The sequence below is a fragment of the Malania oleifera genome, chromosome 5 (assembly GCF_029873635.1).
Source record: "Malania oleifera isolate guangnan ecotype guangnan chromosome 5, ASM2987363v1, whole genome shotgun sequence".
In the NCBI taxonomy this organism is placed as follows: Eukaryota; Viridiplantae; Streptophyta; class Magnoliopsida; order Santalales; family Ximeniaceae; genus Malania; species Malania oleifera.
This window is the reverse complement of record NC_080421.1, coordinates 98,737,928-98,750,721: the sequence shown is the minus strand read 5'-3', so window position 1 is coordinate 98,750,721 and position 12,794 is coordinate 98,737,928. Positions and strand designations below refer to the sequence as shown.

General features: G+C 33.2%; 1 protein-coding gene across 2 annotated transcripts; it reads left to right on the top strand.

Moving 5' to 3' along the window:
• The first annotated feature begins 1,342 nt into the window (after positions 1 to 1,342).
• LOC131155315 (potassium transporter 5-like) lies at positions 1,343 to 9,484 on the top strand. 2 transcript variants are annotated; one of them, XM_058108356.1, is made up of 9 exons: positions 1,343 to 1,718; positions 2,408 to 2,592; positions 2,787 to 3,012; positions 3,474 to 3,722; positions 3,885 to 3,935; positions 7,263 to 7,523; positions 7,616 to 7,783; positions 7,925 to 8,179; positions 8,294 to 9,484. In XM_058108356.1, the coding sequence occupies exons 1-9, from the start codon at positions 1,688 to 1,690 to the stop codon at positions 9,256 to 9,258; spliced, it is 2,391 nt and encodes a 796-aa protein (XP_057964339.1). In that variant the 5' UTR covers positions 1,343 to 1,687; the 3' UTR covers positions 9,259 to 9,484. The 2 variants fall into 2 exon arrangements, with proteins under 2 accessions (XP_057964339.1, XP_057964338.1); XM_058108355.1 differs by having other exon boundaries at positions 2,784 to 3,012.
• Positions 9,485 to 12,794: the final 3,310 nt, after the last annotated feature.

Below are 12,794 nucleotides of genomic sequence, written 5' to 3'. Positions count from 1 at the left end.
TTTACCATATGTACATATATATAGATACCATATATATATATATATATATATGTGTGTGTGTGTGTGTGTGTGTGTGTGTGTGTGTGTTTGTATGGTTAATGATGTACATTTTTGTTTATTAATTTCCTATATATATATATATATATAATTTTTTGTTTTAAATCTTAAACAAAAATTCTTTTGGATGATTTAGATCATCATGTTATCTCATGAGTCATAGTGATCTCTTATTTCGACATGTAAAATATGCAAGGTCCATTTTATAAACAAGATGCAATTAGTAATTGCGTGTCTAAGAATAAGCGCATCAATATTTTTATGAACAAGTTTACTATTAACTTACATTTTTTGGTTAGGGAAAAGAATATCTAATATTGAATTTCAACCTAGCAACTTTTTTCCATATATAGATTTATGTGTGTACAAAAGAAACCCATATCTTTATAAACTAATTAATTATTAATTTACATTTTCGTTAAAGAAATGAATATTTTTTTAGGAATAGATGGTGTATAATATAAATTTTTAGTACCTTTTGTAAATATAAATCTATATAGTAATATTAAGCTTGATAGTTAATGCAAAAACTAATTTTTAGTTTATTCTATATCTAGTTTTTTCTGGCAATTTATAGTTTTGTTATTGAGAAAATGTTTGATATAAATTATGAGATTCAGGCACAAAGTGCATAGTTGAAGGCTAAAACTAATTTTGTTATGACTTGTTTGGGATTTGGAAAATGAATTCACGTCCCACTTATTATTACTAGAGAGAGAAAATAAAATATGCATAAAAAATTATACCTTTCATATCTAATTCAATTTACACCATGTGAATGCATTAAAGCCGTCCAAATGCGGTTCTTACTTGGGATATACAATTAACACCGTCCAGAGAGTAGTAATCTAAAAATAAATTATTTACTTATTTATTTACAATAAATAGCATTTAAGACGCTATTGACTTTAATTAATATCTACATTTGGAAGTTATTAAAGTCATGAATAAAGCAAAAATAAATAAAATGGAAAATATTGATGTTGAATGTGCACCAAATTAAAAAGATTTTGGACAATGATTAAGAAAACTATGTTAGAGAGAATGACTTGAGATTCTCATTAATATTCCTGATGTGATGATTTAGTATTATTAAAAACTTCTTCAAAATAAAATAAAAAGGAAAATATTAATGATGTTGAATGTGGGCCACCCATGGCATAAGCCCACATTCAAAGCCCGCCGTGGTCCGAATTAAGAAGATTTTGGACCATTGATGAAACTATATTAGATGACTCTTTTTGAGATTCTCATTTATATCGTTGATGTGTTGATTTGATATTATTAAAACAAATTTTTCAAATGAAAAAAATAATTAACAGTCTAGAATTGATCGCCATACTAAATTTTCTATTATAATATCATACTGATTGAGAAAAATCACAATCTACCTATATTTTTAAGTTGGGAATTACTTTGTGCGTGTTCATTCTCATCTTATTTTTCACCAATAATCGAATGGTCATGTTACTCAAATTTTGGCTTATTGAGTTTTGTACTTTGATCCTAAGTGAATTCAGCGATGATCGATGCCCTGTTGAGTTGACTTGGTAATAGCTTGCAATCGACTTAGCAACTCGCAAGCTCGGTAGTCAAGTTCTCAAATATTTTTCTTCTTGGTGTCGCCACCATGGTTGGTACTTCAACAATAGATTTGGATGGTATGTTCTCATCACTCCTTAATACTAAAATTCTTTTGTTAATTAATTAGTTCTTTTTTTTTTTTTATTAACTTCTAATTGCTTAGAGAAAAATTAAGATGTTAAAATTACATCTTGAGTAGGATTTCAACAATAAGGTGCAAGATTCATGTAAATGTAAGATTCATTCGTATAAATAAGATGAGTATTTCAAGCATTCGCCTTTAATTGTCATTATTTGGTCTTCCTCTGTTTTCCTCTAGTTTTTATTTGTAGGTAAGAGAAATCAAGTTGCAGGTATGTTTGTGTTTGTTTGTTTTGATTACATATTGACATTTTTAGATTGTTTTAATTTGATTATGGTATGGATTTTGATAAACTTGTATTAGTTTTGAAAGTTTATTTGTAAATCTCATATGACATGTTTGTAATCACGGTAAATGAAGACTATCAATAAAATTGAAATTTTTGCTAAAAAAAAAAAAAATTTGATGCTAACAATTGATCAAATTATTATATTTTCAAATATATTTAAATTGCTAATATTTTTTCATGTAAAGTAAGTTTTTATTATAATTATTAATATTTAAATTTTTTAATTGACTACCAAAACTATGACGAAGCCTAATACACATTAAGAGAGAGATTGTAATTTATGAAGGGGTTGGAGTTGTGATATTGATTGAGAATTGAAATGGGTGGAGATGCAGTGATAGAAGACAGCGGTAATAATTTTCAAGAAGAGAGTACTGATGATGATCATCATCGCCAGAAGCAGCAGCGGCAGCATGATGAGGAGGATGCACCATCCGAAGCTGTAAGGAGAAAGCTCAGGCGACACGACTCTCTTGACATCGAATCCGCCAAGCTCCCCACCTCCAGGGTTACCTCCAAGGTTAATTGGCTTTTGTTCATTCAATTAATTTCCTCATCTCCCTCTCTCTCTCTCTCTCTCTCTCTCTCTCTCTCTCTCTCTCTATATATATATATATATATATATATACATGTAGACACTAATGAATGATGATGATGATGATGACTAAAATTGCTGTAATTGGGTTGGGTGTTTGAAATTAAAAATTGAAGCAGGGAGGATCATGGTGGGTGATAATGCAATTGGCATTCCAGAGCTTAGGGGTGGTGTACGGGGACATTGGCACGTCGCCGCTCTACGTGCTCGCCAGCACCTTTCCCGACGGCATCAACCACAGGGACGACCTCATTGGGATTCTCTCTATCATCCTCTATACCATTACCCTTCTCACCCTCCTCAAATACGTCTTCATTGTCTTGCAAGCGAATGACAACGGTGACGGTACGCATCCTACCGTCTCATGCTTGCAAGTTGTAATTGTTACCCAGTGATCATATCAATGTCATGTTTAATTAATTGCGAAATGGATAGAGGGTAAAAGAGAAATAAATTTAATTTCATTCCTTTTGAATTCACCTCAGTTTTACATATTAAACATACTGTGAAGGTAATTAGGTGAAGAAGCCTGCAGCCGGTCCATGTGCACGCTAAACTAGATGCCTCTTCATGGTTGACGATGTTGATTTTTGCCTTCTTTTTGATTCACTAGATTTACTTTATTAATTATTGACTGTTCCATTGATATTTTTGAGCTGGTACTGCTAATTAACTTTAGGAATAATGGGACTTAACATGGCATTTGGTAATTTTAAATTAGTAATGTGTTTGTGTGCGCTTTTGGTTGATTCAATAAAGTAAAGAAAGTGAAAGAATTGTGAAAGAATGAGAATGCACTGGTGCAGGAGGGACGTTTGCTCTGTACTCGCTAATATGCCGATATGCGAAGGTGGGGTTGATCCCGAGTGTGCAGGCGGAGGATAGAGAAGTCTCAAATTACGAGCTGGAGCTGCCAAATAACAAGCTGCGCAGAGCAACCACCCTGAAGTCAATGTTGGAGAACAGCCCTTTCGCCAAATACTTTCTGCTCTTTGTCACTTTGCTCGGTACTTCCATGGTCATTGGAGATGGCATCCTCACCCCCTGCATTTCTGGTACTCTCTCTCTCTCTCTCTCTCTCTCTCTCTCTCTCTCTCTCTCTCTCTCTCTCTCTCTCGACAGATATATATATATATATATATATATATATATATATATATATATTGACAACTGGTCATCACATGCATGTTTTGGTTTTGATAAACTTGGGTGGGCAGTTTTGTCAGCTGTGAACGGGATCAAGTATGCTGCATCTTCCATTACAGAAGGTATCTATATCCATCACACTTCTCCAATTCCCATGCTTGCATATTTTTCTTCGTTATCATAATCTTCTTATGCATAATCTTAGAATATAAATGTAAACAAAAGTTTGTGATATTCCGAGTTACGAAAGTTTTCTAAACGAATTGCTATATATGAAGGTTGAATTATCTAGATATTAATTTGAAGTATGATACTTTACAATAGTAATACCTGGCAAAGGCAAGAGTGTTTTGCCATTTTATCTTTCTCTTAGTTAACTACAATGTACCCAATGTCTATAGATTTTCAAGGAAATCAAGTAAGTGCTCAATACTTTATACTTGGACAAACAATAAGACACTCGCACAAAAATACTACACACTCTTACACACTCAAATATACCTTATAATTACAAGATGACACTAAGCACACTTTAACACTTTCACGAAGCACTTCCTTGCTGTCCACACACAACATACACTCATTATTCTTTCTTGTACACATGACACACAATTTCTGCTGCTCACACTCTTACTCTCTTCTTGCATTTCTGCTGCTCACACTCTTCCTCTCTTCTTGCACACAACACACAATTTCTTTTTGCTTCTTGAGCTGATATTATACATAAATAGACTCTAGTCTTCATCTCTTCACGTTGGTGTACCCACAAGCTAGAAACTTTGGTACAACGTTACATCATTTGAGCCAAAGACCACATAATTCCTTGAAGTGAGATTTTTCTTCATTCCAAGATCATGCAAGTATGCAACACATTTTGGAGTTGCGCTCATTGTGAGCTAAGCCTTGGTACTAGTACTATCATGCCAATATAAGTTGTTTGCAATTTGAAGTTATTGATAGCTACCACTTCTTGCCCTCACTTATATTCAAAAGTACTTTTTACTTTCTATTTGTCTCCATTCATGTGATTGGAGCATTTAGAGTCTACTATCTAATAACTATTATAATGAACTACTTTATCATTACCATAGTGACTATTGATTTTTCCTTCAGTTCAATAATGCAAGAAGCTTGTGTGCTCTTCATTAGACTTGTCCTCCATTACTATGAAGGATGCTTAGAGGTCTCAATCTTCTTTGCTGTCATTTTTACTCTAGATTGATGTCGCGAAATTCCCCTCATCTTATTTGTACCAACAATCTCAAGTGAAATGTCCTATCTTCCCATAGTTATAACATTAGGTGTCAATATTTCTTATCTTCATCTTCTTCTTTGTTGTGGTTTTGTTGAACTCCTCCTCATTGAGAGCTCCTCTTTGTCTAACTCATTTTTTTTTTTTCTAGTCTTCTTTTATCCTTACTGATTTGACTTTTCTCCAACATGTGCTCTCACAACCATTTTATCCATTCAACTAAAGCTTCTCTTATTAAAAAAAAAAAAAAGCATTTCCTCTTCCTTAGTGAGACTCCAAGCATTTGTTTTTTATCCAAATCCTCTTGCTTGACTAATATATTTATCAAATTTGTTAGAGTTGGTTCTTTGGCCCGTCCACGAGTGGTAGTGATGAGACTATTATATTTCAGCCTAAGGCTGTAAATAATAATTCTTCTCATTCTTTTCTCTAAAATTTTATTTTCTAGGCCTAACTTTGAAATTTATCCCCAAATAGATTTAATTGTCTTAAAATTTTGACTTGCACTCATGTTTTACTACAATACTGATAGAAGCTCATACTCTAACCATTGGATCTTTGCGTCATTTGTCTTAGCAAATAGAGATGCTAGGGTGTCCTATGCATCCTTGGGTGTTTTCTTGTCCTTAATCTGTTGTAATAACTTATCTTCTATTGTTAATGCTAACATGTGTAATGTTTTGCTAGTTCTTACCTTCTATTTCTTCAATTCTTCAACATCAATTGGTGGTGTAGTTTTACTATTGACAATAGACTCATGCAAGTCTTGCCCAAACATGTAAAACTACATGTGAATGCTACAATTTTTTATAGTTGTTGTGGTTAAGTTTTTCTATGTTTTTGATGAGGTTGCTATATCTGTTATCATTACTTGGTGATGCCCTATGCTTAACCTAGTAAGTTTGTACATAGACCAACTAACTTCACAGTCCCAAACTACAAATTAGAAGAATCTCCTAGTGCCATGATCTTTGCCATGGTTTTGAATTGGCAACTTTAATACCACTTGTTAAGAATTGGAGGTGGTGGACACAATAAAGACTAACTCATATTGATTTGAGGAAATAAAGTAGGTGCCCAACATCTTACACTTAGACAGACAACGAGACACTCAAACCAAAAAAACAAACACTTCTAAACACTCTAATATACCTCATAGTTACAAGATGACACTAAACACTCTTAGAAGTACTCTCACTTACATAGCACTTCCTTGCTGCCTACACACACCATATGCTCACAATTTTGCACAAAAATTACACAAAATTTCTGCTACTTACACTCTTGCACTCTCTTCTTACGCTAGGCGCACACAATTTCCTTATGTTTCTTAAGTTGGCATCATGTAAATAAACTCGAGTCTTCGTCCTTTCATGATCGTTATACCCACAGGCATAAAAATTTGGTACAGCTAAACATAGTTTAGGTTGAAGGCCACGTAATTCCTTGAAGTTATGAGTTTTAATGTTGATAATATTTTTTTTCTTCATTCCAAGAACAAGCAACACATTTAGTAGTTGCACTCATTATGGTGAACCACGTTACAAGTACTATCTTGCCCACATGAGTTATAGGCGATTTGGAGTTGGTGGCTATCACCACTACTTGCCATCATTTATATTCAGATACTTTCTATTTTCATTTTTTTCTCTAGTCATGTGATTGTAACATCCAAAGTTTATTATCCTATTACTATTAAAATTATAAAAAAAAATTAAAATTTCTTTTTTTCTAATATATATTCCATTAAGATAATATTTGTCCCCTCTTAATTTATATTCTTTCACTTAAACATCAATGTCCTATCTCATCAATTGAGAAGCTAAATTCCCAACACTCAAAACCGAAGATCCAACTTAGAAGACTTCAGAGGCAATATATGTAATTTGAACATGGCACCTTGCTTATGTTAGCTTTGTCATTTGATCTCATCAAGCTCCATATGGATTTTAACTTACAATGTCCCTCTCTAGAAATGATATAAGCTTTTGTTGCTATGATTTGCTTCAATTTAATAATTTAAATATGGAATTTGTATTTTAAAATAACTTACAAAGTATCTCATAAAATCATGAACTAGATCGGTATGGAATTAATGTTAGAATTTATAGATGCTTGAATTCTTGAAATGCATTATCTTCTTCTTTATAATTCATGTCACTTTCTCCTTTGTGTGTGTACCTCTTTATCTATGCAGGGAAGATTGTTTGGATATCAGTTGCAATCTTGGTCTTTCTATTTTCAATTCAAAGATTTGGAACCGACAAAGTGGGCTACAGTTTTGCTCCAATAATATTGGTGTGGTTCATGATGATTGGTTGTATTGGCCTCTACAATTTCATCAAATTTGATCCTATTGTCATCAAAGCTTTAAATCCACAATATATTATAGAGTATTTCAAAAGGAACAAGAAGCAAGCATGGATTTCCCTTGGCGGAACTATCCTTTCCATAACAGGTCACAATTGATTTTTTGTTTGCCTTATACAATTTTTCCTCTATACAAAATAAAAAAGCAAGATGATTCTTGAATTTGTTGCCTAAATGTAGGAACCGAAGCTATGTTTGCTGACCTCGGTCACTTCAGTGTTCGATCCATACAAGTAAGCATGTGCATTGTGACATACCCAGCTATTGTACTTGCATATATAGGACAAGCATCTTACCTTCACCAACACCTTGATGATGTTTCAGATGCCTTCTACAAGTCTATTCCTGGTAGGTGTTGGAGAAGAGCTCCCCGCCAAACTAAGTTTATAGCAAGATTTTATGACCAAATTATTATAACCTACAACACAACCCATTTATTTGCATCTTGTTTTAGTACTCTTTGTTTATGTAACATATTGTATGGTGCAGGGCCACTATATTGGCCAATGTTCGTTGTGGCTGTTTTAGCATCGATAATAGCAAGCCAAGCCATGATCTCAGGGGCATTTTCTATAATCCAACAATCCCTTTCTCTAGGTTGCTTCCCTCGTGTGAAGATTGTGCATACCTCAACAAAGTATGAAGGACAAGTTTATATACCTGAAGTCAACTATCTTCTTATGTTGGCTTGTGTTGGAGTCACTGTCGGATTCAAGACTACTGTAAAAATTGGGAATGCATATGGTAATCATACTTCTATTATTTTATTATACTTGGCCATTAAATTGATCTACATGTTCTTTACATATTTAGGGATTTTCCTCATTTGAAACTATGAATTATATTTGTCTTTTACAGGAATTGCAGTGGTGTTCGTCATGGCACTCACATCATGGTTTTTGGTGCTTATCATGACCATGATATGGAAGACCAATATAATTCTCATAATGGCTTATGTTCTTGTCATTTGCAGTATTGAGCTTGTGTACTTGAGCTCAGTTCTCTATAAATTTGATCAAGGGGGGTATTTACCCTTGGCCTTTGCCTTGTTTCTAGTGGCTATAATGTATATTTGGAACGATGTGTACCGGAAGAAATACTATTATGAGCTCAATCACAAGATATCTCGAGAAAAGTTGAAGGAGCTGGTTGCCAACACAAGCTTGTGTAGGATGCCAGGACTTGCCATCTTTTACTCTGAGCTTGTTCATGGAATCCCTCCCATCTTCAAGCACTATATGGAAAATGTACCTGCGCTACACTCTGTCCTTGTTTTTGTCTCTATCAAATCACTGCCCGTAAGCAAGGTGCCAATGGAAGAGAGGTTTTTTTTTCGCCAATTGGATCCAAGCAATCTTAACATGTTTCGCTGTGTTGTTAGATATGGGTATACCGATGTGCAAAATGAGAAACAACCTTTTGAAATCTTGCTAGTTGAGAGACTAAAGGAGTTTGTGAGGGATAAAGCATTGATGCTTCCAAGGGCTGGCGATGATGGAGACAACATTGGAAAGAACGAAGAATTGGATGATAGGTTGTTTAATGATGATAATGTGAAAGAGCTTGTCACACAATCTAAAGATGAAAAACGACAACAAATGTCAAGTAAAGAGATTTTTGAGGTGGAGAATGCCTCGAAAGCTGGCATCATTCACCTAATTGGTGAGAGCGAGGTGATTGCAAGCAAAGGAGCTAGGATGGGAAAGAGGATTGTGATAAATTATGCTTACAATTTTTTGAAAAGGAACATAAGGCAAACTGAGAAAGTGTTTGACATTCCTCACAAGAGAATGTTAAAGGTGGGAGTGACTTATGAGCTTTAGAACATCAAATGAATATTATTTTTCTATTGAGAATATGCCTAAATAATTGCAGATTGCAAAGGATGGATTTGGGGCAAAGTTACTGAGTTGCTGTTTTGCAAACTAGTTCCTGTAGCATGCAAACTAAATTTCAATGCCTATATAATATGTTGTTCCAAGAATTTCTGGTTAGGTGTAGGTTCTTTTAAGACTATGATTTCTATTTCGAGTGTTTATATGATTTGTATAAGTATATAAAATTATTTAGCTGGTTTGGTAAGATGATTTCATTTATTTTCCTTTAATTTGAAAAACTCAAAGGCTAATCCCTTCCAATTCCCTTGTTTTTCACAGGGATCAAGATACAAAATTTCTTGAAGAAGAATCCCAACTTCCATGGTTTATTTTTATTTTTATTTTTATTATTGAACTAACATGTTGCATAATCTCATGCAATTCCCCACTAGAGGTTTTATATATATATATATATCAATATGAAGTTCATATCTTTCAATAATCAAGTTTCACAAAACCCCTTGATATGTGCATGTATGTGTGTATAAATTTTTATTTATTTATTTGAGGCTCATAATGTCCCTAGACAAGGTAACCTATCTTCCTTCCCAAAAAAAAATTAACTACCATGATTTCATCATGTGTATGCATTTTAACTAAATTAGGCAGTTATAATTATTTTTTCTACACACGGTGAAAGCATATTAATTTCTGTGTATACAACCGGTGTACCTAATAATTTATCTTTCCTTCCCATAATCGAAGTTTTGAATATTAAAATTACAAAATTTTTAGATCGGAAAAATGAGAATGTGTGTACATGAGGCATACATTGCTCATAAGATTTGTTATGTCTTGACTCTGACTTTAATCTCTTAAGGTTAACATAGTGACACAAGAAAAAAAAAAATCTCAAAATGAATAGGAAATCCTGTTTTTTGGGATGGATTGATGGAAGATCTTTTAAGTAATTTTACTTGGTATTTCACCCATTCTACCCTTTTATATAAACAATAATAGTTTATTAAAACTTTAAAAAATTAATTATCTTTCAGAAGAAAGACTAGAAAGTTTGATTTTTTCTCTAAAACTTTATGTAACAAACACTGTTTATTTCATTAGTTATGCATTGTAGTTTTTCTTTTTTGTTAGAGGTTAAAAAGAAGTTGCAACCTTGATCAGTCAGTAATCTAAAACTTGTATCCAAATTTGTTTTTTTCAAAAGTGAATGAATGCATTTAATTAATTGCACTTAAAATTATTTTTTAAAAATGAAAATAGAGAAATTTTTTTTGTTAATTATGTCTAGGTAGTTTCATGGAACACTTTAGAAAACATGGATAACTATTTGGTTAATCAATTCCAAAAATATTTTTTCTTTGTGATAAAATAAAAACAAAAGACAAAAATTAAGTGTTTCTTCACAATCAATGTTGTTTGAAATGATAAAAAGATTAATTATTGTATAAACTGCTTAAAACAATTGTTTTTTTTTTAAGTGAATTTCTATAAGCAATTTAGGATGGTAATTTCACTTTTTATAAGTGTTAATATTACTAAATTGTAATGCTATAACTTTGGAGCAGTGTTCAATTTTGGTGATTTTCTAATTTAATAATAAATTATTGCTAATTTTTAAATTATATTTTAGTAAATTAAAAATAAGTAAAATTTAAAATATACAAATTACTCCAATAAAAGTATTTATCTAGAGAACTTAACAATTTAATAAGTGAGTATAGATAATAATGAATATATATATATATATATATATAATATTATTTTGACAATTGAATAGATAATTTATTAAAAATTGATATTTTATTGATTATAAATCATAGTTTAATAAATTTTAATATATTATTATAAATTTTTTATGCTAGAAAATAGATCGCCACTTTAGAGATCAATTAGGTTGGAAGTTGGTGAAAAATCTCTCTCACTTATGATCTACAAATTCAATAATGAGCCTTTGGGAGGTTGCGATGGCCTCCAATGATCTCTCAAAAGCCTAAGTAAATTAGTTGTTCTCATATTGGTGTGTGAGGGAGAGATAAAAGAATGGGATAATGGAGAGAGTGAAAAAAATTCTCCTCCCCTTACCTTTTATCCTTCAGCCTCTTCCCACAAAAATGCCTTGGCCACATGGAACTTCCTCATTTGGACGTGGTCAACTCCGTTCTTCCTGTGAGGAAATGAGTCTCTTCCTAAGAGTGAGCACTTAACAGTTGCCATGGTGTGTACATGGGTTCGTTTATTGAACAATTAGAGTGATTGATGTATTGGATGGATGAGATTAACCAAAAATTAGTCAACTAGATTAGAGGGCCCCATAAACAAGTCGGTTTGAGAGCTTGGGAGAGCAACTCGGTCTCTTTTGATATGATGCCTCTATATATAGATGTCCCCTCTTTGACAGCTTGGTAACTTAAACCAAGTTGGTGGAAACAAAGTAGATTCCCTCATGTGCTCTCCATAACTAAGGTTCCATATATTTATCATTCCTTTGACCATGGTCAACCCTTAAATGAGGTTTCCCTTCCCCATATGAATTTTGATAGGACATTTCTTGAGTTCCCAATACATAGGGTTTTGAGTTTCCTTATAGTGGACACATTTCCACTCACCATTGTCTAATTTTTGGTGCTAATTTTTCCCACCAAAATGAGAGCCCATTCTCTTCTATTGTTAAATTTGGAGAAATATAATTTTCTCTATTGATGTCCTATTATTACGAGGGATACAAGGGTATATATATACATGAGATAATTGAAAAACGAAAACTGTATATTTTTCTATATAGAAAGGGTATATTTCTCTAATACTCCCCCTCAAGTTGGAGCATGGAGATCCATAATGCCCAACTTGCGTGATAAGTCTTAGAAATTGTCATGACCCAAAGTTTTGGTGAAGACATCGACAAGTTGACTGTGGGTAGGAATATGCTTAGTGAAGAAGAGACCAACTTGTAACTTTTCACGAACAATATGACAATAGATTTCTATATGTTTGGTACGTTCGTGAAAAACAGGATTATGGGTAATGTGAAGAGCCGCTTGGTTGTCACAATAGAAGAGCATAGACTGAGAATGAGGTACTCCAATATCATTTAAAAGAGTTTTGAGCCATGTAAGTTCATAGGTAGTGGAAGCAAGTGCCCAGTACTCAGCTTTGGTAGAGGAGCGAGAGACTGTAGTTTGTTTCTTAGTGCGCCAGGAAATTGGACTAGCACCCAGCTGAATGAAAAAACCAGTGATGGAGTGGCGAGTGAAGGGACAACTAGCCCAATTCGAATCAGAATAGGCTGAGACTCGAAGATTGTTTGCAGTAGGAAAAAATAATCCCTATCTTGGAGAAGTCTTAATGTGTCGAAGAACATGTACCACAACATCATAATGTGGTTTTCTCGGCTGGTGCATAAAGTGACTAAGAATATTGACTGGAAATACAATGTCTGGATGAGTGATGGTGAGATATAGCAAACGTCCAACGAGTTACCGAAACAAGCTTGGATCAGAGAGAAGATCACCATTAGTATTATT

Coding starts and splice junctions, on each gene's coding strand:
- LOC131155315 (XM_058108355.1), top strand. CDS start 1,688: ATGGTTGGTACTTCAACAATAGATTTGGATG. Junction 3,723..3,884: donor CCTCACCCCCTGCATTTCTG/GTACTCTCTCTC, acceptor TTGGGTGGGCAG/TTTTGTCAGCTGTGAACGGG. Junction 8,180..8,293: donor AAAAATTGGGAATGCATATG/GTAATCATACTT, acceptor TGTCTTTTACAG/GAATTGCAGTGGTGTTCGTC.